Genomic DNA, 27,518 nt, shown 5'->3' on the forward strand with positions numbered 1-27,518 from the left:
TGTATGTCAACTGTACCTTCATTAAGTGGTTAGAAAAGTGTGAGTAAATGTCCAAGAAAATGTAAAATACAAACTTACCTCTTACAATGTTCCTTTTACTCGAAGGTGTATGATTCATCTGTACAGTAAGGAATAGGGAACTTCCTACTTTCGCCTCTTTGCAATACTCTCAAGGATGCCCCTGGGACACAGACCAAGGCACCAGAGAAGAAAGTACTGTCAAAGCTCCTCCTTACTACTGAGAATGGTGAAGAGGCAGAGAGGATGAGCTCAAAAGCAGCATGTTTTATTCCAACCCGGAATATAGTTAGATAAGGCATGCAGCCTTGACCTAGGTGTCACGTGGAAGAAACAAGGTCCTGCTGCCCTCATGGTTGCTCACTGATGCCCTCCTTGCCTTCAGAGGTTTGGCGATCTTTCGCAGTAGTTGGGAAATAGGAGAAGTAAGATTATTAAATAACAATTGCCATCCTTTCTGTTCCTCCACTCTATAATCCATCTGAATCCTGAACATCCCGAGTCAAAGCACCCCATCTCTAATGCCACATTGTCTGGGACAGAAATACATACAGAAAAGGGACAGATACCAAGCCCTACCCTGGACTCATCATGACAACTGTTGTAAGAGGTACCGTGGATGCACATTCTTAATCATCTTCTCCCACGTTTTTCTGGCAGTGAGGAGGTTTTAATTTTACTATGAGTTTTTTTATTTTTATTTTTTACATCCAGGACCTCTGCAGCAGTGCTGCTAGGTGTGAGAGATGCGTCTGTTGCTTGTGAAGTGGGAACATGGAGAAGGTGAAAGGGCAAGTGGGAAGCAGAACACAGCCATGACCTCTTTACAGCAGGAGCTGTCTTCGATCAGTTTTAGGAAAGGCAGTTCTTGCTTTCATTCAGTCTCTCATGCCTGTGAGCCTCTTGTGCCCCTCGCCCTGATCCAAGGGCCCCTGATGCTGAGGGATGACCCTGGCCTTCTGAACTCCGCTCCACCATTTACTGAGCAGCTGTGTGCTGCGTGATGTGGGGGTGGTGACACCTACCTTGCAGGGGTTCTGAGAAGAGTAAATTGATTAAAGGACTTTGTGTAGCATAAAGGGCAGCCGGTACAAATACATGGCCCTCGGAAAACCCCCTTCCCTCCACATTTGGACAAAGGGCTACCCAGCACCTACTGTTTCCTGGTTAGAACCTGGGGCTCTGCAGCAGCCACATGGCCTGGGCTCAAACCCAGCTCTACTGCACACCAGCTATTTGACCTGGGGCAGTTTTCTCCTCTGATGCAAAATGGAGCTAATAATAGAATCTACTCTGGGTTTGCCGTGAGGCTGAGGCATGGAAAGTGCTTAGAACAGTATCAGGCATAGAGCAAGCACCCAAAATTATCACCACTGTTACTGAGCTAAGCACTGGGGGTTCAGGCCTGTTTCTGCAATCTGAGTCACAGACATGTCAAAGTAAATGTGAGAAGTATGATCTTCAGCTTCATAAAAATTGCTTTGTTGACAAAATTCGAAAATATAACCTAGCATCCTTTGGGGAACAAATGATACCCATCCAATAAATTATGCATGAAACAACTCTCTAAGACACCGCTAGTGAAAAATGAAAGTATCCCTTATAGGGCCTCCTCTTCTCCATTTATCCAAATGAGAATTTGCCTCCCTTCTTCCAGCCCTTCTTACATTGTCTCCTTTCTGTCTCTTGCTAGAATTAAGAATTGAATGGTCTTAAAGGTCATCAAGTCATGTGTGTTTTAAGTTTTTATTTTGGTAGAGATGGAGTCTCACTACATTGCCCAGGCTTGTCTTCAAGTCCTGACCTCAAGTGATCCTCCATCTTGACCTCACAACGTGTTGGGATTACAGGCGTGAGCCACTGCACCCCACTATCAAGTCCAGTGTTTTATATAAGAACTAAAGAGTTGAAACAGGGCCCATTCACATCAAGGGCATATGGTTTGTACCCTAAGTAGAGAAAAGAATAGGAAGGGGAAGGAGAGGTCAGTGCGACTCACTCTACTGACACCATTCTCACCTGAGCAGAACCCTGAAATGCATTCATTTTCTAGTGGACCCTATGGGGCTGGCTAAAGCACTAACCTGGGGACTCATAGTGGGAGCTAAAGTCTTCATATCTGAACAAAGTAATGTGCTTTCCGGATATCTTTTCTAAGAAAATCATCAGAAACTAGGATAAATATACAATGATGTATTCCCCAGAATCGGTCTCCTCAGGAACAACCTTAATGTCCAACAATAAAATGAAATTTTAAATTCTGTTTCCCTTGTCATGGGAGAATGTTCAGGATATAATGTTAAGAATATAAAACAAAAATGCAGTACAATCTGTACTACATTAAAAGACATTTACAGGAAGAAGAAAGCATTATACTTTTCTGTATTTAAAAATATCTTTAATAACTGTTTTTTGTTTTAAACAGGGTCTCACTCTGTCACCTAGGCTGGAGTACAGTGGCACCATCACTGCTCACTACAGCCTTGAACTCCTGGGCTCAAGCAATCCTCTTGCCTCGGCCTCCCAAAGTGCTGAGATTACAGGCATGTGCCTGGCCCTGTGTATTATTTTATAATGGAAAAATTATTTTTAAAAATCAGGGTAAGAATTCTGTTTCCTATATTAAGATAGATACACTGTGTATCTATCTTAATTCTGTTTCCTATATTAAGATAGATACACTGTGTGTTCACCCAACCAGCATTCATTGAATAGACGCTGAAGACTCAAGAGGGAAGGGAGGGAAGAAGGCCAGGAACACGTATGAGGCAATCAAAATGTGCCAGGAGCTTTGTGTTCCTCACTCTATTCCAACATCGTAAAATCCAGGCAAAGGTAAATGTAATTATCCCCCTCCTTGATTTTATGTTTCTTAAATGAATGAGGACAGGGGATTTCCAAAAGACAGAAAGGAATCCCCGTCTCCGGGCTTGTCGCGGAGGAGAAGGATTTGGCCCAGCCGCCTCTGCTTCCTTGCTCATGTTTTTTTTCTCACCACATCTTGCTGCCCGAACGCTCAGGAAGCTTTGGCTCCACTTCTACTGCCATTTGGAGTTTGATTAAAAACAAAATGCGGACCACGTTATCTCAAGTGCTTTCAATACATGTTTATTGCAAAACCACAAGCACAGTAACTATAATGTCAACATAACCGTATTTCCTAACGGAACAGGAGATCGCCATGCCTAAGTGTGTGCGTTTTCCAAAGAAATGGCGGCTTATTTGGAAGCTCACACGCCGTGAGTGATGACGAGAAGCCCTATTGTGAACTAGGAGTTCTAAACCATTAAACATTTAATTACCACTTTGGCAAAGCAATGCACATTACCATTTCTACAATGGAACAGCACTGATATTTTAAATGCATCTTTATTTTTTAGAATCTTCAGTATTCACAATATGCAAAATGAAGCAGCATTTTAAGTAAAACTCTATGCCAAAACGGTTTCTTAAAAAGTCTGGATTAAAAAGAAAGAAAACCACACATGAATAATATTTATCAGTGCTCACAGTTGACACTAACTATAGTTTTTTAAAAGAATAAAAATACTCAAGACTTCAACATTTCCTTACAAAAGTATACTTGGCCATAAAATAAAAATCTATAAAACCCCAAATATTACAAAAGTAAAATGCAAAAAAATTTTGTATACAAATGTAATACAATCTTTACATGGTAAGGATTATTTAAAAACACACAGAACACTTCCTAAGTGTGGATATGCTTGGGAGCTGAACTCATCACACACCCCTGCTCTGACCATTGCACAGACCTAGCAGACGGCAGAGCGGGTGCATGGCCCCCGGCACTGAGTCTCAGTGTGGCAGGTTTTAAGCTCCCCCCCGCACCCATTCATACTTGCTTTCTCTCTCGTACTGGAGAAGTTTGCTCAGGCAATGGGGTGTCACAGGAGCTGCAGCACCTGCCTTCCAGGAGCCTGTACGTAACCTATATCCTAGTGTTACTGCTTTAAAATCAGGCCCTGGAGCTGGCAGGACTCTCAAGAGATGACCCTGTCCTCTGAGACAGTCCTGACCCACTCTGGCAGCGAGTCTACCGCAGCCTGCTGGAGCGCTATTTCACTCTGGCGGTCAGAGGGTTCCACTGCAGCCATTTCTGCCAAAAACTTTTTCCAGGACCCAGATACCGAACAGAAAAGGACTTTGTTCTTTCACTTCTTGATATCCTCTTCAAAGAAGTCAGGGGCATCAAGTGTCGCCTGGGACTGGAATGAGGGAAAGGGGAGGGGATGAGTTGGAATGAGACTCAAGGCCCAAGGCCGAGGGGAAGGGATCGGGGTCTGTTGGGCATGCTAGGATCCACCAGTGTGGAGAGTGCTGCAGGCTCCCTCGCCAGCAGAGGCCTCTGCTCTGGGTTTTTGCCATCATTCTATCTCCACTGCCGGCCTTCCTGCTCTGACTGTAATGTGGTGCAGAGCCATGAAAGCCAGACAACTAATAGCATAAAATGAGGCCAAATACACCTTGGCTCAAGAACAGACAGGGAGAACAATAAAGTGCTTGGGCTTTGGAGAGTGATTTTGGTTGGACAGGCTTCCTGGCTTGCTTCTAGGTATGTGACTGAGAGAGCGGAGGCAGATGGAAAAGTCTGGATGGAATAAGAGATAGTAGCTTTACTTGGATTGAAATCCCCTTAGACTACCAGAGATTTCTCTGCATCCAAGAACTGATATGAAAAGTAATTACTCTGGCAGAATGCATGAAACACAATAAAGTAGGTATAGAAGGCATGCCTTCAATCAGAGAACATTTCTTTAGAGGGGTGATTGTGAAATTTAAAGACATTTGAAGAAAACACAACTCTTCCCAGGCTGCAGTGTATGTCTAGATTTACACTGCGTCCTCAGAGCACAGGAACCTCCACTATGCCAGACGGGGCATCTGTGAGGCCAGCTTCCCCAGATGGCTGGTTCTACCTTCTAGAGTTTCCACAAGCCTTGGAGTCAGCTGCTCACATTTAAGAGAAGGAAGGAAGTGTGAGATGCCAGGCTGTTTCCCCACCTCCAGCTCCACAACTCTTCATGCTGGGGTCCTTTGCCCTGACTTCTTCTGCCTGTTTCCCCTGTCACTCTGTTTCTTGACCCCTCCCTCCCTCACACCCTCATTCTTTGAAAGAACTTCTAGTGCAAAGGGGAGTGGCTCTGGAACTGATGACAGAGGGAGGTTGTAGAATCTCCATCCCTCGAGAGATGAAAAGGCAGCTAGCCAGACCCTCTGCAGGCAGGATGTGCTTGGAGGCGGGAGGCTGGGCCAGATGACTTGGTGAGAATGAGCCAGCTTCAGAGTTCTGCTTTTCAGAACCTGCTTCCACCACAGCTCCATGCCTCCAAGCCTCCTCCTGTACTTTGGCTCCGCACACATATTAACAAATATGTCTACAGGTCTGGCTTCTATTTCAATCCTCTTCCACTGCGGTCTCACAGATCTCCTTACATGATCCCTGTCTCTCCCTTGGTAGGAGGCTCTTTTGGCCTAATCCCATGCCTTAATGAATGAATCCTGGCAGATCTGAAACCTTCGAAAGCTTGTTAGCTTTCCCTAAAAACCTTTTCACTTATTTTCAAGCCATCAAAGCAGATTTATCTGCCTTTGCCTTCAAAGGCTATCCGGGGGCATTTTTTAATTCTATGAAGGTCACACATAACTATATATTGATTAGGGACAGCATGGATTTTTAATGGCCCAAGAAAACAGGATTTAGAACATACTTTCCCAAGAGAGTAAGATCCCGTACAGGAACCAAGACAGCTGTACAGATGAGCTACAAAGCTTCCAACAGCCCTTTGGGGGGCGGGTGTTGCTGGCTCTGAGTTAGTTTTTATGAATGGACTCACTGGAATGCAAATCTGCGGGCCAGGAGGCTGATTTGTTTGCTTCTGCATCCTCAGTGCCTAGCCCAGTGGCCAGCACGAAGTGGGAGCCCAAAACATGTTGGTGAATTATTAAATTATTAGCTACAGATTCCTCAATCCTGGTTCTTTTTTTAAAAAAATCTTAATATGATCTGCTTTTATGATAAAATCCATGTCTGACTTTAGAGTGTTCATTATGTTCAAATTATATTACAAAGTAGAATAGAAAAGATCATATAGTCTGCTTTAAGATGAGAGAAACAGTTTTCCTAAGAAAAATTAAAGCTTTAAAAAAGAAAACATGAATGAAACTTCAGGACCTAGATAAGCAATAATTTACTGGTAAAGGAATACTGACAAAAGAGTGAAAAGGTAAGGGAATCAGCAGTTGGTTCAATAGAGTAACCTTTTCCCAATTAGATGGAAGGATAATTATAGGCAACAGAATACAGCATGGAGCTTCTGTGCCTAGGTGGTCCATATTAAGCTTGAGTAAAAAAAGAACAAATATGGGGGCTTCTCTATTCTGAGATAGAAAAGGGTCAAACATTAGGACTAAGGTATCAATTGATTTCTTTTTCCTGAAAAGGTCAGGTACAATTGGCAAAAGAGGAGGGAGGCCTGGGGGTGGGGATTCTTTGGGACATGGGGCAAGGATCCTGGAGCCAGAACCCAAAGGACAGCGGAGGTTTGGAGGAGAGGGATGGCTTCACTGGGGACACCTGTATTACTTACTACAACAATTCCTCAGCAACAACTCATTGACAAGGAAGGGTAGTGCAATGCGACTCAGTGAATTCAGGGAAGGACTAAGAACCACCACCCCCAACACACACACTGAACTTTACTAAGCAGGCCCTATTCTTCCTATGGCAGGTAAGATGGGATCGACCCCCTCTTATGACTTCTTCCAGGCACTTTCTGAGTCACAGACCTAAACAGAAACAGGTAGTTATGTGTGTAGGCCAAGGAAGTGATTTTGTTTGGGACTTGTGGATGCAATGTATTAGGATGGAGGCGGGATTTTCTTAATGCTTAATTTTCATAAGCCTCCAAAATGACCTATTTCTGGTGGGGAGGGAAGTGAATTCGAACTGGGGGCATTTGTAGTAAATGAAATAATTGGCAGGAACTAAAACCTGCCCTTTTTAGCATTCTTTGGGTTTCTGCAAAGGTTCAGGGGGCTGGGACTTCACTAGCAATGCATCAAGTGTGATTCGGTTTACTCACAGGTAGAAGCCTGAAGGCTTTCTGCAGTCTCCAGCCCCCAAAGTAGCTCTGCTCTATGTGGCTAGCTGATATCCCAAATTCTACCATTAGAAAGCCCCCTTTTGGTGTTTAGTCTTTGTTAGTATTCAAATTCCCCTTAGAAAGGAGACCCACAAAGCCTTGTAAGTATATGCATCTTAGCATGTATGCATTTGTTAAATTTTGTCTTAAGAGAAAGCTGGGGTACCAACAACATTCCCAGTCTCCCATAGGAGTAATAACCCATTCCTCAGCCATGGAATGATGGAAGGGTTGGGATTCCTCATGCTAAAATTAATTCTGTGCCTCCAAACAGATCCAGGTCTTCCTCATGAAAGGAATTTCAGTGGGGCAGAATATCTTTTCCTCGAAATCAGTTATGGTTTATGATATGAGGACAACATATGGGCTCCTACTATGCATAATTATTTGGGAAACTGTCACTAGCTCTTTGTAATTGTTAGTTCAGGAGTGTCTTTGTTTTTTTAAAAACCTTCTGGCTGGGCATGGTGGCTCATGCCTGTAATCCTGGCACTTTGGGAAGCCAAGGCAGGTGGATCACTTGAGGTCAGGAGTTCGAGACTGGCCTGGCCAACATGGCAAAACCCCATCTCTACTAAAAATACAAAAATTAGCTGGGTGTGGTGGCGCATGTCTGTAGTCCCAGCTACACGGGAGGATGAGGCATGAGAATCCCTTGAACCCGGGAGGCAGAGGTTGCAGGGAGCCAAGATTGCGCCACTGTACTCCTGGCAATAGAGCAAGGTGCTGTCTCAAAAAAACAAAACAAAAAAAATTCTTTGTTTTTCTGATTTATCTTTCACTGCCATGTAATTGTACATATATAATTACTCTGTATACAGAATGAATAGAAGTATACATGGACAAAGGAACGAATAGATATAACAGTCTGAAAGTTTCCCTAATGCTGGTACTTGTAACACATCACTAACAGGGCCTTGTAGAAGTTCCTTGTTGGTTTAAAAATATAATGTATAAACTAGGAGTACTGGTGGAAAAGTATTGCATTCACGTTTTCTACTTTTGGCTGTGTGTGACCAAGAGGTGTAGATCACAGAACTGTAAAACTTTTCAGCAAAAAGAAACATCTTCTCTGACCCTCCTATTTTAGAAGTGAGGAAGCCAAAGTTCAGAGAGAACAGATGACTTGCCCAAAGCCCCAAGGCTGCTTGGCAGCCGTGCAGAAGACAGAGACCCAGACTTCCTGACACTGAGGTTGGTCTTCTGGTTTACTTCTCTCTCATAGCTATTAATATTATGCTCATATTATAGTCACGAGGAAGTCTTGTTGGCCAGGCATGGGGGCTCACGCCTGTAATCCCAACACTTTGGGAAACTGACGTGGGAGGATTGCTTAAGTCTAGGAGTTTAAGACCAGCTTGGGGAACATAGTGAGACCCTTTCTCCACAAAAAATAACAAATTAGCCAGGGGTGGTGGCATGCGCTTGTAGTCTTAGCTACTCAGGAGGCTGAGGCAGGAAGATCACTTGAGCCCAGCAGTCTGAGGATACAGCAAGCTATGATCGTGCCACTGCACTCCAGCCTAGATGACAGAGGTTCTGTCTCAAAAAAAAACAAAACAAAAAAACACCTTGTTTACTAACATTAAAAAAAAAAAGAGCCTTGTTTACTAACACTTGAGTACAGATCATTCCTTGACATGCTGAAACTTTGCTCTTATTCTGTAAAATATCTGCACAGTGTACTGGAAGAATCTGACCATGTGGAGATGGCATCATTGCAAAGCAACTTACAATTCTTTGATGCCTCAACTAAAGATGTAAGTTCAAGGATTGGCTTTCCTATCTGACCCAACAGTTTTGATTTCTACAGGTGCAAACCCATGCTGCCTCATAATGAATCCGGTCACACCAAAGGACTTGTATCTGGTTTGATCTGATTCTGGCGAGCAAATACAGTACCCCGACCCGGCTCCCAGAATGCTATCTTAACATCAGATGACAGATTTTTCTCTTATTGCATTTGATAAATTTAATAAAGCCTGCGTTTCATATATAAAGTCCTTTGGGAAAATAAACAGCACCTGCAGCTTATCTCCTCCCACAGACACTGAAAAAGCAATTTCTTCTTACTGAATGTGGATGCAGCATAAGATTTCATATGTTCACGTACAGGGCTCACGTGAGGGGGGCTACTGCACAAATGGAAACACGATGGTGCTGGGCAGCTCTCCAGCTTTACAGACTGCACATGCCTTGGTCATGTTCATATTTAAATAAAAATGAACTGGTATTTCTGAATTGGAAGAAACCTAAGGGAACATCTTTGTTCACTCCCTCATTTTAGAGATGTTGCTAAAGGAGAAATGAAGTGACTTGCTCAAGGTCAAATAGCTGAAGTCACCAGGCCAGGGTTAAGAGCCAGGCTTGTGGGCTCCTACACCAGTGCTCTTTTTCTCTGTCCTTCCTAGTAGGGTCCATGAAGAATCTGCTTGCCTGGGTCTCTCCTCTCCACTGCTGGCAACTCAGAAAATCTGGGTGTCACATAGCTCGCTCCCAAGCATGGTCAGAAATAAGAAGACAACACCAGAGGGGGAAAGCTGCATGGGCAAGAAGACAGGAAAGAAAGAAGTGACCAAATGAAGCTGAACTCCTGGCCTGCTACAGTTCATCATTTCTACTGACAGCCTGAAAGTTAGGAAAGACACAGAAGTTGACCAGGAAACGATAAGAATTATCAGAATCTCCATTAGCTATTTTTTAAAAAAATGAAATTGCACAAGCCAGGCTGGGCAACATGGCGATACCCCATCTCTACAAAAAATATAAAAAAATTAGCTGGCCATGGTGGTATACCCCACCTATAGTCTCAGCTACTTGGGGGGCTGAGGCTGGAGGATTGCTTGAGCCTGGTAGATTGAGGCTGTAGGGCTGAGATCAGACCACTGCGCTCAAGCCTGAGTGACAAAGTGAGGCCCTGTCTTAAAAAAAAAAAAAAAAAAAAATTGCACAAGATTATTCTTTTGACTTCTGTTTTCTAGAATATTGTGTGCCTCTGCTGAGACGGAAGCCAAGCAAGCCCTGTCGAGGAAATTTATATGGATTTTGTAGGTCGGTTATTCACTTTCTTTTCTCACAGTACAGGGAGCTTAGTTCATAGTGTTAAGAACAGAAATTGTATTTCCAGTAAAAAAAACACAATAGTGTATATTGGAACTCAACACAATAGTGCATATTGGAGCTCACTTTTGAATTTTAGAATATGATAGAGCCTGACGGTACATAAGCAGGTCTATGAAACATCTATATTAACCACAATATGCTACATTTGGCAGATTCATCTGGGAGACAAATAAGGATCTCAGAAACTCATATGGTCCAAGAAAGAGATTGCTAGGTGACTCGATTTTAAATGCCCCCCGAGTTTTTAGACATAGATATGTAAATGCATACACAAGTTTCCTCTGAAAGAATGAATGATGCTTCCCTCCAGAGAGAACGGATTAAGCAGCATGTTTGTATGGAGGTAGACTTTACTTTCTATTCCTGTGCTATTTTATAATAGTTACACACTCATGTATTTCTCATGTAATTTTCAACACTTTAAAAGAAATGAAAAAAAAATACTTAAAAGAATTACTTATGGCTAACACATTGATCATTTAGGGATAGAATGCTAGTCTAGGAGCCGAGTGATCTGCCAAAACCTGGCTGTGTCATTTAACCTAAAAGGTTCTCTACTGATTTGTAAAATGAGGTGGCTGAATTAGATCATTTCTTTGATTCTATGATCCTTCTGAGTAAATGGGAAAGCCAATTTGAATTAGATGAAGTCTAAATTAAATAGTACTTTAAAAGAAGTATCATTTTCTAACATTAAGGTAAACTGACAGTTTCTCCAAGTTATCCTTGCCATTTTGTTCAAGGTTGCAGAAGCTGCCTTTATAAATCAGAAGAATTTATAAAGTAGGGAATGCGAAGAGTTCTGTGATATTTGGGTTGATTTTCTGGTATCCCCTTTGGAATCCCAAGCCTTACAATGTACTATGTCCAGCAAGCACGTTTAGAGTTAAAATAGCTTGATGTGTTTTGATCATTTCATCAAAGCTACTGAAATCAATTCTATTCTTTCATTTTTTAGCTAGGTTAAAAAAAAGTTTAATTCTCCCTTGTTGAATGAACAGAACAGCTGGGGCTGGGTAGCTTTTTGTTCTCTCTTTTTGAGAGTGGGCTAAGATGGAAAGCTACTGTGTGAGGCATATCAGATTCTAGAGCACAACCAAAAGACCACATAAAGCAATTAGCCCATATTCTAAAAATGCAACAAGTAATAACTATAGAAACTTGTTAGAGACCTTTGTAATTCCCATTTCAAGGAAATACTTGAACTTCTAAGACTTAGATGTGAGAAGACCTGTTAAATCTTTCTGGAGCACCTGGACTTACTCATGTTCTGAGCTTGCTAGTGTCTTGTTCAGGAGAGGAAAGACTGGGCGTATGGCCTTACTTCCTACTCACAATGAGAATGGATTTCTGCCAGGGACCCTGGGGAGGGGTTGAGGGTGAAGAAGCCTTTGTCAGAAAGTCAGTTCAAGAAAGTGGAAGGTCTCAGGGATAGAGCTGAGGTCAGATTCATCCAAGGGTTGAGAAAGGTATCTGACGAGTGAGAGCCTCAGAAAATCATAAAGTGATCTAAATCCTGACCACAAACAAATGTAAATCAGAGACTGAGGGCCATGTAACTGCCTGTATCACTCCCATCCCCCTGGTCAGAGATGACACCCTCAAGGGACCTCTAAGGGCCTTTGTATTAGTTCCTGGAAGCCTCTCCTAAGTTTGAGGTTCCATCTGAACCAGAAGGACACATGAGGAAATGAGAGCTCGAGAGCCAAGCTGTCTGCTGAGTGGGCAGGCCACCCTGCCTCTGCTGAGCACAAAGCACCCCAAAGCCCACTGTAAAGCCCTGTTCTAAGACCGCCCAGACACGTCCCCTCTGAGTATTGCTCACATTTCCTAACAGACCAGCACACTGTCTGATAGTAAAGAAATAAACTATCTTGTCTCTTCTGCATGAATATAATTCCAAATCAAAGTGGAATTGCATTTTTCTCCTATATTCATAAAATAAGTTTGATAAAATGTTCTCATAGTTTCCTGCGTTTCTTTTTTAATATGACATTTTCTTCATATCACAGCTTTAGTACTTGCCTTAATATGGCAAAATGGTAGTAATTTCTGTACTGATTTCAGGGACAAATGTGTAATGTGATTTTTTAAACACTAATTTAAAGCAAATTTGCTAAGCATTTTTATTCAGTCTTGAGCCTAAAGTGAAGCTTGTACTTACGCAAACAGTAAGACGAATGCCTGGATTTTAGTAAAACAGTAAAAAAAAAAAAAAAAAAAAAAAAACTAATTAAAAGTTAAGTAGATGGGGATTTAATCTCTTCAATTTAAAATCCCTTAGCTTAGATCTCTCATTAGAAGGGCTTCATAAAAACAAGCTGTAAACATTGTCCATAATTAAACACGAATATATGATCTATGAAAAAACTTGGCCCTCAGGCCATATATATTTAAATATACAAAATTCCATTTGTATTTGATTCTCTCGTTATTAGCTCCATCCTCCAGTGAAACGCATTTGTGTGTACAACTGTCTTGTTCCTATACCTCCACCAGGGATCGTATTTAAAAATGCTTCTTCCCATAAACTGTGAAGTATTAATTGATAAGCCACAGGGAACTTGCACTACAGCATGTCCTTACCAATTCATAGTTTATGGGACTGAATTATTCATCGGAATCTTTTTACATGATGTCATTGCAACCCAAGAGCTAAGAGCTGTCAGAGCACCTACAGGATAGTGATGGAGAAAAGAGAATTTTACTTATAAACCAAATAATCACCTCAACTTAATCCTTGTACTTCCCATACTCAATAATGGAGGCTTACTCTTAAGCCCTATCATTTCTGAACATGGAAGGTATTCATGCACACCCAAAATGGTCTAAATTAAGCTGCAATTCTGTGAGGTAGGAAAAAAACGCCTGGTTTGGGAGTCAGAAACTGTGAGCCTCAGTTGTACTTTACCTCTCTAGAATCATTTCTATAAATTCTAAAATGAGGGTTTGGATTAGTGAAGGGTTAAGATTTCTTTCAGCTGTAACATTTCATTAGGATTCTATAATGGTTAGAAAGTGTAAAGAAAGCAGCTGGTCTATTTTGATGCATGATAGAAATAAAAAAAAGAAAATATGATTTGCAATATTCAAGTAAACAATGCGTAATGTTCTCCCCACCCCCAAGCCTTTTTGGTTCCCTTCCTGTCAGGTTTGGTATATGAAATTGTTGATCACTTAAAACAGCTGCAGTTTGTAATTAGAACAATTACCTGCTGGAGGGGTAAGAACATACAAACAAAATACAGGGACACATCTCACCTCATGTATTCTAAAAACAAGAATTCTGAACAATGCAAGAATCTTTAATCACTACCCACTTGGGATGTTTTGAACTAATTAGTCATTTAGGTAATACTTTTAAAGTGTTATTCTACTTTGTGTTAAAAGAAGAATTAAGCCTGGTGTGGTGGTGCATGCCTATAGTCCCAGCTACTTGAGAGGCTGAGGTGGGAGGATCACTTGAGCCCAGGAGTTTGAGTCCAGCCTGGGCAACATAGTCAGATCCTGTCCCTGAAAAAAAAAGTGCAATTAACCATAATTAAAATGTTCTACAGAAAAAATCTTACTATAGCAGAACTTTATACCATAACATCCTCAAACATAATAGTTCTGACTAAAACCAAATACCTTATAATTCTTCCCTCTCCTTTCTGTATTCCCTCCGAAGAGGAAGGGGTAGTGCTTATTTAGCATCTGGTTCATGGTCTGTGGATATCCTTAATGGCTGGTTTTGAATCATTTTCAAGGAGTCTGCCTTCTTGGCCTGGTATGGTAGCTCACACCTGTAATTCCAGCACTTTGGGAGGCTGAGGTGGGTGGATCACTTAGGAGTCTGAGACCAGCCTGGGAAACATGGAGAAACACTGTCTCTACTAAAAACAGAAAAATTAGCTGGGCGTGGTGGTGCATGCCTGTAGTCCCAGCTACTCGGGAGGCTGAGGCGGGAGGATCACCTGAACCTGGGATGTGGAGGTTGCAGTGAGTTGAGATCGCACCATGCCACTGCACTCCAGCCTGGGTCACAAAGCAAGACCCTGTCTCAAAAAAAAAGATTTCTGCCTTCATTTCATTTTTATTTCAGAAGAATGATAGAATTAACTGGAACTAAGTCTAGCTTTTGTTTTTTTCTTCTCTTTAGCAAGTTCCTTAGTTCCTTCAGTCCTTCTGCTATGTGAGCAGGGTGTTTATAAAGACAGATGATTTAAAGATGACTGAAGACAGATGTTAAATTTGAACGGTTTCTTACTTCCCTAGTTTCACAAGTTAGGGTCTTAAAAGTTGCCAAGCAACTTCTAAGGATGCTCCTCTGGGACCGAGGTGAGTTAATGCACAGCCTTGTACTTGCTAAGGGGGAGGGGAGAGAGACTTGGGGATCTGCATATGGGTGTGTCATGGCGTGCACAGGTGCAGAGAGGAGCAGGGCCCAGTGTTGCCCAGCTTTCCTGAACCATACTTCACCACCTTGGCTAGTAAGAGCCACTTGCACTCTGTCCAGAAAAACACAAGAGTATATATACTTAGCTGACAATGAAGGTACAATTTCAAGTGAGGAAAAACAAGAAGAGGGGCTGGAGGAAGCTGAGAATAATAAAGGTATAGTAGTATTCTTGACTTTTTGGGAAAAGGGTTGGTTTCTGTGTGTGAGGGGAATGATGTAAATATGAATAGTGGTGATACCATACTCCCACTGCAGCGTATTTTACGTCACGGTGAAATCTGTTTCTGAGAGCTACCCAATGTGGAACTCTTACTTTTTAAAAAGCTATCGTCTGTAGAAAGAAGATAGGTACTGGCAAAACACTGCCCTCTCAAATATGCTGACTTCACAGAGAACGGAGTATTTTACAACCTAAGCTGAAACACAGGATGTAATTCAGAAATCATTCCACAGGGCTGAAAGTTTCAATGTGATAAATTATTATTTTTAAACTAGGGTCACTGAATAAAACCTAACCCTGGTAAATAATGGTTGGCTCTGGACGTTACATCTCATGCCACCATATACAGGCAGAAGACACAGTATGTCTATGTGACTTGTCATTTCATTTGTAACAAAGTGCTAGATCCTAATGGAATTACATTTTTCATACAATATTTAATATAATTATATTAAACATTTAGTCACCCTCACATAATTATTTAAGGGCCTAGTAGATGAAATTGTATTTCACAGAAACAAGGATAAGTTGAGATGGAGACACAGTGCCTATGCTCGGAAGTCACTGGAAAGCACCTGATCACCATAGTAAAGATGGCCAAGGACTTCTGACCTGATTAAAATAAGGAGTCATATAAGAAATGGCTTTATTAGAAAAAATGTAGTGTACACATGGCTAATTTCTATCATCGATATACCTCTTGGCTATTTTATCATTAAAATTGGATACAGGGTTTGAACTTCTTTAGAAGTTAGTGGCATATCTTCCTATTCTGATATGTGACTTAGGGAAGGCGTTATCTTCATGTGATAGACACCCTTTATTTCTTTTCATAATTACAAGTAATCAGTAGTTTAGCACTGGCACAAAACAGAGAGAGTATTACTTGGGTAGTGCTTTATGTGTAAGAAGTCACACTTCCAACCCCAGAATCAGGCACAGGTATGCCATCTGTAGAGTTTTTAAATCCCCTATTATCACTCAAGTCTCCCATTATTATTATTACCTAGTAGTAATTAAATTAATGTGATAATCTGTATCCTAACAAAACCTCTGAATGAAGTTTCTTTCTTCTCCCTCTTTTCCTGTTAGATGTGCAATTCCGAGCAAATGTGCAGTGTGCAGTATTGATTTCCAGCCTCCTTTTAAACTCCTTCAAGTCTGTGCTATTAAACGGAGACAACCACATCAAGATAGAGTCTGTCATAGGATTCCCTGAAGCACAGAATGAGGAGGAGACTAAGCAAACACGACCCGGGAAGGCACCAGTTGAACCAAGACAACTCTGTAAGACAAAAAACATGCAGTTTTAAACATTCATGTAACACCAGCAGACCACCACCTGTATGCCAGAAGGGGTCTGCTCTGCATTAAAAAGTACTTATAATAAATGCATCCTGGAAGGCCTAGAAACTGACTTTCAATAAACAGTGACAATCTGGAGACTAAGTGATGTGTGTAATATATGACGGGGCTTCCATGTGGAATATTTTTAATCAATATTGTTCATAACTTTTCATCAATTTAATCCACCTTGACTTTGGTTACAAAATAAATTACTTCAAAGAAAAAAATCAATCACCTTTAAGTGTTAGTTTGATAATTATTTTTTAAGTACCCTCTATCACATCACCTGTCCCTGTTTATAAACAGCTGATGGATTAAAAAGACAAATACGAAAATCACCTGAATTTTGGGATAACACTTGTATATATTTTGGATAGAAGTATCTATTTCTCAGCAAAAACATTAAGTAGAAATCACCGTAAAATAGATTAGAAAATATATTTAAAAATAAAACATACAAAAAAATCAATCATAATTCTGCCCCCAAAGAGATCACTGTGAATATTTTGGCTTATTTCTTTCTAGTCTTTTTCTATACCAGCATGAATGGTTATGTATGATGCCAATTATTGGAAAACCTATAGGCATCATCTGAATAGGCAATTCTGTTGTTGTTTGATTTAATGTGTCAAGAACATGGTTCTTCAGAAATGCTCTCATGAATTCAGGACTCTCCAACAAGACAATCTTGAGCCATTTGCTACCAACACACACTGACCACTGTGGCTGCCTCTAGCTGCTTCCTGGAGCTCCGGGGACCCTAGGGCTGCGCATCTGTTCAGCCTTCCTCTACCCCAATCCCATCTGCCAGTTAATCCCAAGGCTCTGAAGTGAATAGCTCCTTGGCATAAAGAGGTTGGTAAAGGTGGTTGGGACAACGTTTCTAGTTTAATATCCATTCAGCAGTTTCAATTAAAAAAAATAAACGAGGAAAATAAGCTCCTTGGTGCCTTTTTTCTTTTTTGGTCACTGTTATGGGTTTGTATTTTCCCTTTGTACTTCTACAAAATGCTAATTCTGCCTTAATCTTCAAAAGTCATCCTAAAGATTTCCACACTGCTGCTTTAGTTTAATCCATAATTCATATGGCTAAAGGAGCAATTTATGCTCAGGAACGGAAATCAGAAGACTGGCAAGAAAAGGTGCTACAATACCTTTTTTTCTGTAATACGCTCACAAATATAGCCTCCCCACCTCTCAATTACTATGTTTTAAAAGTCAGACATGCTATTCTATAGCATGTAACAAAGACATGTATTTCAATGGTATTTTTATGCAAAGCTGTTTTCTCTGCTTTACTGGGATTGAACATAGTCTAAATACTCAGAGAAGCTGTGATCTATGAGATCTGGTCTTCATTCTCATGTTTCCTGAAATGACACACTGGGCATTTTCTGCTTGTATGTTGACTATAGAACCCCTGGATTTCTGATAATTTTACTAGGCAAAAAGAAGTAGTAAAAAATTAAAAAGTAGTAAAATATAGACAATAGCATTTTGTTTGTATTAAAAGGGAGAACTTCGACTTCAGGGTCGAATTTCAAGCAACAGAGAAGTATGGTAATTGACAAAACGGTTTACAACAATGACAGTTGCTAAATCTTAGAGACGGTATTTTATGGGGAACGAAAGCAACACACATAGCAACAATCAGTTTGTCCTTGCTTTTCTTAAACTGAGAAACTTGTCAAATATAGCCAAAACAGACCTTTTATTTCAGAGTTATTATTAGAATTGTAAAATCATTTCTTCTACATAGGTTCAGATGAAATCTCTAAAAACGTCTCATAATTGCTCTTTAGCGCCACGGTTTGTTGACTGGTTTTTACTGTGTTCCTCTCTCTGAAAAGTCAAATCCACTTCTCAGTAAATGCGCTTGTCTCGGTCAACTGCAAGTGTTCTTTGAAATTATTTGCCTTTTTAGAAAGCAAAAGGTCAGAGATAGAGGAACCTCTACATTTTCCTGCTGAAAACCATTCACATAAACCACTGTTTAGGCGCTCTAATAAGCAAGGAAATAACTTGCCTAAAAATCTAATTTGACTTGGCAGTAGCAAAGTCAACTGCTGTCCTTTCTGATCCTGATGTAGATGAACTAACAGAATCCTGAGCCACTGAAATTTTCGTATTATAATTCTTTTCAACTTTTAAAAGAAGCATGGTTTTCTAATACTCCTTCCCTTTGCCTTTCACTAGATAAAATATAAATCCACACTTGAAGGCAGGCCCCTACAGTCTGCCCCATACTTCCGCTGGGCCACTATTGTCTACTACACAGCAGTCGCAGTACTCATTCTGACAACTTACAGTTTAGACAGGTGCTCGACCTTACTCAGTGAAGTGGGCTCTGCACCAAATGATGAGGCTCTGTTGGGACTGAATTAATTGGGATTTTGCTCATCCTCTTACCTTATTCTTCTGGAAGCACTGTTGTACTTTTCACTTCATCTTTCCCTTCAGTGACGCCATGCTTACGGTTTCTACCACTTATAAGTACTTGTCTGTTTCCAGCTACCATCCTCCAGAAACAACTTCCTATTTTCTTTTATGATGATTTAATAAGATTGTTTCCTTTCTCACTCAAGGTGAGCAGCCAGCTGACCCCATGATTTCCCAGGATAATGCCCTGCTATCTTCATTCCACATCAATTACCCTGTAGATTTTACCATCACATTCCATTATTCTAATTCTTAGATATAAAATTACTTCTCACTAGTCCACATCTGTTGAACCTGCTCTTTGTTTTCCTGGTAACCATTAGTCAACGCCTCCCACCTCTGCCAGGCCCCTGAATCTTTTGAGTGACAACACAGCTTCACATTCATGGTCAGCCACTTTAAAATGAAAGGACTGAGATAAAAATCGTGATGCTTTTAGCCAAAACCCGCTGCAAAGCTTCTAGAACAAAAAGTAACAGACAACACAAACTTCAGAATATTAAACAGAATACATTTCAGAGCACATAAAGAATATAAGAGCATTCTCAAACTGATTTTTCTATGTAACGTTATTAGAATAAAGCATCACCATGCTATATCAACTCAATGAGATTCTCAAAACAAACACAGGAAGCAACTCAGTTTTACACATATGCTTATATTAGGGAGCAAGTAACAACATTTTTTTTGAAAGTGACCTTGAAAAATCCAAGTCAGTAAAACTCTAAAAAACTTCTGACAAGGTTCCAGGTACCCAAAGCAGAATTGAAATAGGACGTGGAGACCCTGTGACCCAGGGGTCCAAATAAGCCAGTGGCGTTGGTACAGGAGCCTGAATCACATTTGCCCTCAATGACTGCAATGGCTCTAATCTGCAAGCAAATCGCCAGCAGAACCTAGCTTGCTAGGCAAGGCATTCTATTGTGGTCATTTTGGGGTTAGTCTGTATAGCCCTAAAAATTGTCTGAGGTATTCACTTATCAGATAGCACACTGTAGGGGGAAAAACCCTAGTCAGGAAGTTTAGTATTTCCTTGAAAAGTGACTTAAAAAACCACAGATCCTTATGATGATTAAAATTCAGGACTTCTAGGTGGGGTGTGGTGGCTCATGCCTATAATCTCAGCACTTTGGGAGGCCAAGGCAGGTGGATTGCTTGAACCCAGGAGTTCAAGACCAGCAAGGGCAACATGGCGGAACCCTACCTCTACAAAAACCACAGAAATTTAGCCAAGTTTGGTGGTGCATGCCTGTGGTCCCAGCTACTTGGGAGGCTGAGGTGGGAGGATCACTTGAGGCTGGGAGGCTGATGTTGCAGTGAGCCATAACGGCGCCACTGCACTCCAGACTCGGTGACACAGCAAGGCCCTGTCTCCCCCTATCCCTAAAAAAATCAGGCCTTCTAATCACATAATAGTTGAATTTTGACATATAATTAACTTGTGGGTGAGTTTTCAAGTTTCAAAATAACTGAATAATGACGTATGAACACTAGCTTTAATGGAAGGGGATTCAGTTTATCATATAAAATGTTTAGGGTACTAGGCTGCAGAACTAACAGTTATTGTTAGGAAACAGTTTTACAGAATTTTTAGATTTGCAATTTATGTATAATCATACCTCAGACCACAAAGAATGTGGACCTCTGCTGTAGGACTTTTAGGGCAAGATCAATTAATCCTACTGAAAACAGTTTCAACACAGATTTCATGGTTCTAGTAACTTTAGCCCTAGAGAGATGTGGACGATGTTTTCGTGTATTCATTATGCACACTCATAGATACACATATAAAAGCATTTCTTTGCAATGGAAGACTAGATATTTAAATTCCTAGCATCAGTCAGCTAATTATCTAGAAGAAACAAAACAAACATTGGTGGGTGCCAGCTGTGCCCTGGACTAGGCTCTTTCACAGGTATCTTCTCATTAACTGCCTAAATGTCAACATTTAATGAGACCTTTTTCCTGGAAACCACCTTGGTGGATTAAAATTAATGATTATTTAAAGTTTCATAGGGTACTATGCTCACTACCTGGGTGATGGGATCATTTGTGTCCCAAACCTCACTGTCATGCAATATACCCATGTAACAATCCTGCACGTGTACTCCTTGAATCTAAAATAAACATTGAAATTATTTAAAAAATAAGTTTCACTTTTGTTCACAATAGTCACAAAGTTTAGGTGGAAACTTTTTAACATCTATATAGACATGTATAAGAATACATGGTCAGAAACCAACCAAAAAGAGGGAAGTTTTGTTTCTCCCAGCTAGATGAATCCTTGATTATATCAGAAATGGGCAGAAATAGTACTAAGTGTTTCTTCTGCTCCTTCTGCCAAAGAAATAGAATATCTGCTTGTATCTGGTCACTATGAATTTGCAAAATGAGGAATGAGCACTGACTGACGTCAGTTCCATTTAATTCACTCCAGACACTAGATGCTGTTAAACAAGTCAAAACTGCAGCAGGACCCAGGAGAGTGACAGAGATAAGCTACTAGCCAGGCAAAATGGTCAGGTGTGCACGGAGCTCTGTTGCAGTAAGACAGTTTAGGGCAGTTTCCATTATTGGTGTCTTCCCTGCCTTAAACTGATCAATAAAAATGTGTTTGTTATATACTAGAGACCATAAGCAAAAGATTTATTGGGAGATAACATTATCTGGCATCTGCTGTTGTTCTTTTTAAATACTGGGAGGACAAAACTCTATTTCTAGCTGACAGAAAAAACCATGCTCTGCTGGGCGGCACCGACCACTAAGCAAAGCTGTGCCCACCGGCTGGAAAACTGCTTCTACCATCCCAGGGGGCACCACAGCCATCTCCGATGCTTTACCAGACAGACAGGCAATAAGCCACTTAATTTAAATTGTGATATAACTGAAGTGGATTAAAGCTGATATGTAACGATTGTCAGACCACGCTGTTGAGAAAACTAATTGGAAACAAAGAACCTGATTCCTGGTGACGGCGCTTTTCCCAAATGGAAGCACGTGTTTCCAGGACAACAAAGAGTGGTCTTCTGACTTCATTAATATCACTCTCCTTCATATGATAAACCAAAGTTGTATCAGGTTTAGCAAAGACCTACTTTACCTGCATTACTGATTGACAGCAACAATCTAATGCACTATTCATTATATTAAGAAATTCATCTATCCTATGGACACTTTGTGCTGGTGGGTGAAAGTGCTATGCCAGAAGTTGTCCAAAACCCAGGGATGATTCTGTTTCACACTGGCTTTGCAAGTTTCTGGCCAGGTGCAGCGACTCATGCCTGGAATCCCAGCACTTTGGGAGGCTGAGGTGGGTGGATCACTTGAGGTCAGGAGTTTCAGACCAGACTGGCCAACATGGTGAAACCCCATCTCCACTAAAAACACAAAAATTAGTCAGGCATGGTGGCATCTGCCTGTAGTCCCAGCTACTCAGGAGGCTGAGGCAGGAGAACTGCTTCAGCCTGGGAGGCAGAGGTTGCAGTGAGCTGAGATGGTGCCACTGCACTCCAGCCTGGGCAACCGAGTGAGATTCTGTCTCAAAAAAAAAAAAGAAGTTTCAAAATTTGTTTTCCAGTCAAGGAGGTTAGCATGGTTATTATTTCAGTTACAACCCTGTCAGAAACATTCCTATAAATAATTCGGCCTCTTGGAGGTCGCATTTTAGAGCATTCCTTACATTGGGTGACTTCCTCTCATTCATCAGGCTTTAAACTCCATATACACCCCTAACATTAAATTACACCCTGTGTTAAGAGAGATTCCAAGTAGTTTTTAAAAAGCAATACACCAGAGGTTCTCAATGAGAATCTGCATATTTGAATCACCTGGGCTCCAGCCCAGGTTAATTAATTCAGAAATTCGCGGGGCGGGGAGTACAGGGCCGGGCCAGGGAAAAGTGAGGGTGCACTTGAGCTAGAATGCATTTTAAGAAAAGCAATTGAGGAATTTTTCTTTTACTGGCAATGCAAGCTCACATTAAGTAATTTGCCTTAGAGACTTCTCCATATAAAAACTTCTATACTGACCCAAACTTTTCTTGTAACACATTTAGACAGTAAACAAAAAATCAAATTTCTTACCTGTGTGATAAAATGTGAGAAAAAATAAAAGTACTCCCATAAATATATTACTTAAAAAAGTGACGACTCCACAAGTAATTCCTTCTGGGACTGGGTAGACAGTTTCCACAAAAAGCTCAAAAAATATAGGTACACTGCTATTCAAGAACACTCCCAGGAGAATACAGGAGGCATACAACGTCACTAAAACAAAAACACAAACATTTTAGTTCCAAGGTAGTGGCCAGGCGTCATATCACACAGATCTCTGGGGTGTTCTCTTTCCCAAGTCTTGACTCAAAAATGTCTTCTCTTTTCAAAGGTAGTTGATAAAGTTTGACAAAGTTTCACACATCTGCCAGCTCTCTGCTGTGGTTTTCTGGAGTAGACACAACCCATTTTATTGCTGGATGGGTACCAGTTTATTTCCTTTATCTTTCTGGTGGATTATTCCAGAGCACAAAACAATTTACCACTATCATATAATTAAAAGGATTCTTCTCCTGCTTGGTCACACTCCTTCAGACTCACTCCATAATTTTAGAAAGAGAATGTAAAATCTAAGAATAAATGTCAGAAACATTAAATGTTACTGAAAATTACATATTTAAAGAGATTGGTTAATAATTGCTTTCAAGCACAAAATAAACATTATGCAGTATGTAATTTCTTGAGAAACACAATGGAATTAGTCCTCAATTTTGGAATGGGTTTTAGGTCAACATTTTTTTTTAATGAGTAACTTTTCTGAAACACAGAAAAAGATTCCATCCAGAAATGTACAATTAATAGTGACCAGGATCCCCAATCAAACCATAAAAAGTCTATTAACACTATTCTGTGGCAAAATCTATTGAATAAGGATGTTATTCTTATATAAGAAAGTCTGGGGAAATACACTACAATTAATTTTATCATTGCTACTACTGTCTCTCTATAAACCTTTGTTAATTTTAACTTGAAGGTGAAAACAGAACCTGAAAGGAAAAAATGATACCCTATTTAGAAACCTAAAACATGTCTCTATATCCTAATAAGTATATCATATTCACTGATAATGAGTAGAATTTATCCTAAGTTTAAGGTTACAAGGAAAATATTTTTAATAAAAATATTTGTTAAGGAAAAAACAATCCTGTATGGGAATTGCAGAAAGTAAGGAAGTTACATTAAATCTGTTACGTATTATTCACACACTCACAGAACATATCAAATTACCAAAGTTTACCACAACTGATGCAATCATCAACAGTCCATGACATTGTTGAAGGGGTAAAAAAAAAATAATAGTATACACTGATTTCTAATAGAATTTCTCTAATTAACCTCCACTCTTGCTTCCCCCTCCAATTACATTAGTCTTTGGGGATTATAAAATATTTAGTATATTCTGATAATACAAATAGTTGGTAATTACTTTGACTGTTTCTTTGAATAGAAGATCGATATGGAAATAGATAACAAAAGAATCACTTAGTGAATAAAGAACATACTGCTGGCTAAGGCAGTGACCAAATTATGTGCACAATTACTTGGGAAGCATCTGATAGCTATGATAAATACCATTTAAAATGTGACGTAATTTTCAAGAGATTCTTAAAAACAAAACATAATACTTCATGTTCACTACACATCTGCTAGATGTAGATCATATAAATCATCACATTTTCTACTTACATATGACTCATTAGTGGTACATTAGGAAATCTAGGGATGGAATATCACTGGTGGCTTCTATACAGTATTGTATTTCCAAAACATTTTAGAATTATTTATTTACTATTATTATTATTAAGATGGAGTCCTGCTCTGTTGCCCAGGCTAAAGTGCAGTGGTGCCATCTCGGCTCACTGCAACCTCTGCCTCCCGAGTTCAAGTGATTCTCCTGCTTCAGCCTCCTGAGTATTTGGGATTACAGGTGTATGCCACCATGCCAAGCTAAATTTTTTTTGTATTTTTAGTAGAGATGGGGTTTTGCCATGTTAGCCAGGCTGGCCTCGAACTCCTGATCTCAAGTGATCCACCTGCCTCAGCCCCCCAAAGTGCTGGGATTACAGGTGTGAGCCACCGCGCCCGGCCTAGAATAATTTATTGATCAAGCTGGCATGACGGCTCATGCCTGTAATCCCTTTGGGAGACTGAGGCAGGATTGCTTGAGCCCAGGAGTTCGAGACCAGCCTGGATAACATGGTGAGACCCTGTTTCTCCAAATGATAATAATAATAATAACAATAATAATAATGATAATAATAATCAAGTTATTTTTTAAAATAAAAATTTGTTGATCAGTCAGTGGTAGTCAGAGGAAAGAGAACCATTGGCCCAAAGATAGATGCGCCTAAGAGTTTAAAACAAGAAAATACTGAAGTAAATAACAGGAAAAAAATCAAGCTCTTAAGGACCACCAAGTGCTACTTCTGAGTAAAGATTCCCAAATTCCAATGGAATTAGCTGTTTTTAGGAAACATGTTTTGAAACAATACTTTCTACATTTTTATTTCTGAAGGAAATGTACTCCTACATATAATTTATAATCAGACAAATTAAAATGTAATTGAAAAATAATCACAATCTGGTTAATAGAATAATTCTATGTGGTAAAATAATAAAAATATAGTAAGAACACACTGAAAGAGAACTATCAATATAGAGTCTCGAAAAGAGAGATTGGATTTTAGTGATTTTTTTTTTTTTTTTTTTTAATCAAGCACGGTACAGAAGAGACTGGACTCTTCTGACACATCTCACGGGGAAGCAGTGGACTCTGTCTGAAAACCCTGAGACCTCAAGACCATACAACTCCCTTGGCCCTCATTTCATGCTTATTAAGAATCTTTGGATTTTGGCTTTCTATGTATCTAAATCCTGGGAGGAACTTGGAAGATGAGGGATAAATAACTGTTGTTGGAAAGATACAGTTTTTATTGTGGTTAAACATTCCTGATGGAACTGTAAATAGTTCATCTTCTGGTGAGTAATTTGGAAATGTCTATCAAAATAAATGATGCAATTACTCTTTGACCTAGCAATTTCATGCCTAGGAATTTATCCTACTGCTATGCAGGTATAGGTATACAAAGAACACTTACCAAAAAAAATGTAGTATGAAAAGATTCAAAATAAGCTAAATAACTCCCAATGGGGCAGGGGGGTGTTGGTTGGTTAAAAATTTATAAAACATCCAAAGAGATATTATACAATTAAAAATGAGGCACCTCTGTATGTATTATAATAATATTAATAACATCTAAGATACATAAGTGAAAAAGGTGCTGAAAAGTATGTTATATTAAAATAAAGGACACATACACATTATCTGTCTGTAAATACACAGAATTCCCTAGGAGAATACAGAAGAAACTGGCAATCAGATTTGCCTTTAGAGAGGAAAACTGGGGGTCACAAGAGAGTAGCGACTTTTCACTTTATACTCTTTTTCTACTATTTGAATTTGATTTTTTTTACTATGTGTATAGCTTAGTTAACAGAATTAAAAGAAATTTCATGATGAACAAATGAATGGACAGTGGACACAACTCCACTTCATGTGAGTTTGTGAGCTCATGAGCTCAGAATTGGTTATCACCAGGTGAGCTGACCCAAAGAGCTGATGTCTATACCCAGGAGCCACATAACATAGCCTTGGCGCAGAATCCTTGACATGAAGATTCCCACTTCATTTGTTAGAATTCCTATATATGGAGGACAAATGGGCTACTATATGTAGGATAAATGGATGATATAACTTCAGAGGCCAGTAATCAAAAATTAGGTATTTTCATTCAATTGTCTCAGTATTGGTGTTTGCTTCTTGTATTACTATAAAAGTAATGACCAAGAGGTTTTTATTACACTGGGTAGACATGTGGAAATCACTTGTTATTGCAATAAGTAAACAATCATAATAATTTACCCAGGAAGGGGTTAGATTAAGATCTTCATCTTCAGAATGGGGGAAGGTAGCTGTGTCAGGACTGATTTAATATATTCCAGTGTTCTGGGGCATGCATAAAGCAGATGCTGATTATTCCAAGTCTGAATTTGACTTCTATTTGAGTTTTCAGTTTAGAGTCTCATACATTCAGTGGGTGAATGTCATCTATTAAAAGTCAGGCAGACAAGATAATTTCCTGCTTGTCATGGAGGGTTCAAACTACATGATCATTAAATATTTCCATAACTTTGTATAATACTGATACTAAAATTATAATCAACTGCCTTTCAATTAAAAATTCAAGGTAATTCAGCAGAACAAACACAACTCAAGTGCTGATGCAGACTTTTGTTCTAATAAAAAGCTAATAAAATTTCATGGGCCTACATTTTAAATTGCAAAAAACAAAGTCCTGTGCAGCACAAACTACAGTTAGAAATGAATGTATTTCAAGCACATGACTTGGATCATAACCCTGAAAGTACTCCTTCCCACCCTTGTTCCCGCAACAAACCAAATTACTAAACTTTAGGGAAACAAAACTATGTATGAATACATTTTTATTAACTACAGTTACACTAAAAACTTAGGGGATCAGTGGTTATAAAACAAATCACAGATAAGAATAAGAACTATTCTATCAACATCTAATGAGATTCTCAAGGCAGCAGTAACAATTGCAACTTCATAATCTTGGATTTATATAATTTCTAAAAATATTTTTAAAACTGCTTTCGCATATATTATTTGATTATCCTATCAGCTCTTTGAG

At 39.8% G+C, this 27,518-nt stretch overlaps 1 protein-coding gene and 1 long non-coding RNA gene across 2 annotated transcripts in view; one reads left to right on the forward strand and one right to left on the reverse strand.

Moving 5' to 3' along the window:
* The first annotated feature begins 14,016 nt into the window (after positions 1-14,016).
* LOC105533187 lies at positions 14,017-16,411 on the forward strand. Its single transcript, XR_001005086.1, has 2 exons — positions 14,017-14,624; positions 16,058-16,411. It is a non-coding gene; the product is annotated as an uncharacterized LOC105533187 (long non-coding RNA).
* Positions 14,368-27,518, reverse strand: part of DIRC2 (disrupted in renal carcinoma 2) — an 84,194-nt gene continuing 71,043 nt past the window's right edge. The window contains exons 8-9 of the mRNA XM_011971558.1: positions 22,834-23,016; positions 14,368-16,250 (exon numbers count right to left, since the gene is read on the reverse strand). Of these exons, the coding sequence (XP_011826948.1) occupies positions 16,135-16,250; positions 22,834-23,016 (299 nt within the window). The 3' untranslated portion in view covers positions 14,368-16,134. The remainder of the gene's footprint in view (positions 16,251-22,833; positions 23,017-27,518) is intronic.

Source organism: Mandrillus leucophaeus, unplaced genomic scaffold (assembly GCF_000951045.1).
Source record: "Mandrillus leucophaeus isolate KB7577 unplaced genomic scaffold, Mleu.le_1.0 Scaffold123, whole genome shotgun sequence".
NCBI classification, from domain to species: Eukaryota; Metazoa; Chordata; class Mammalia; order Primates; family Cercopithecidae; genus Mandrillus; species Mandrillus leucophaeus.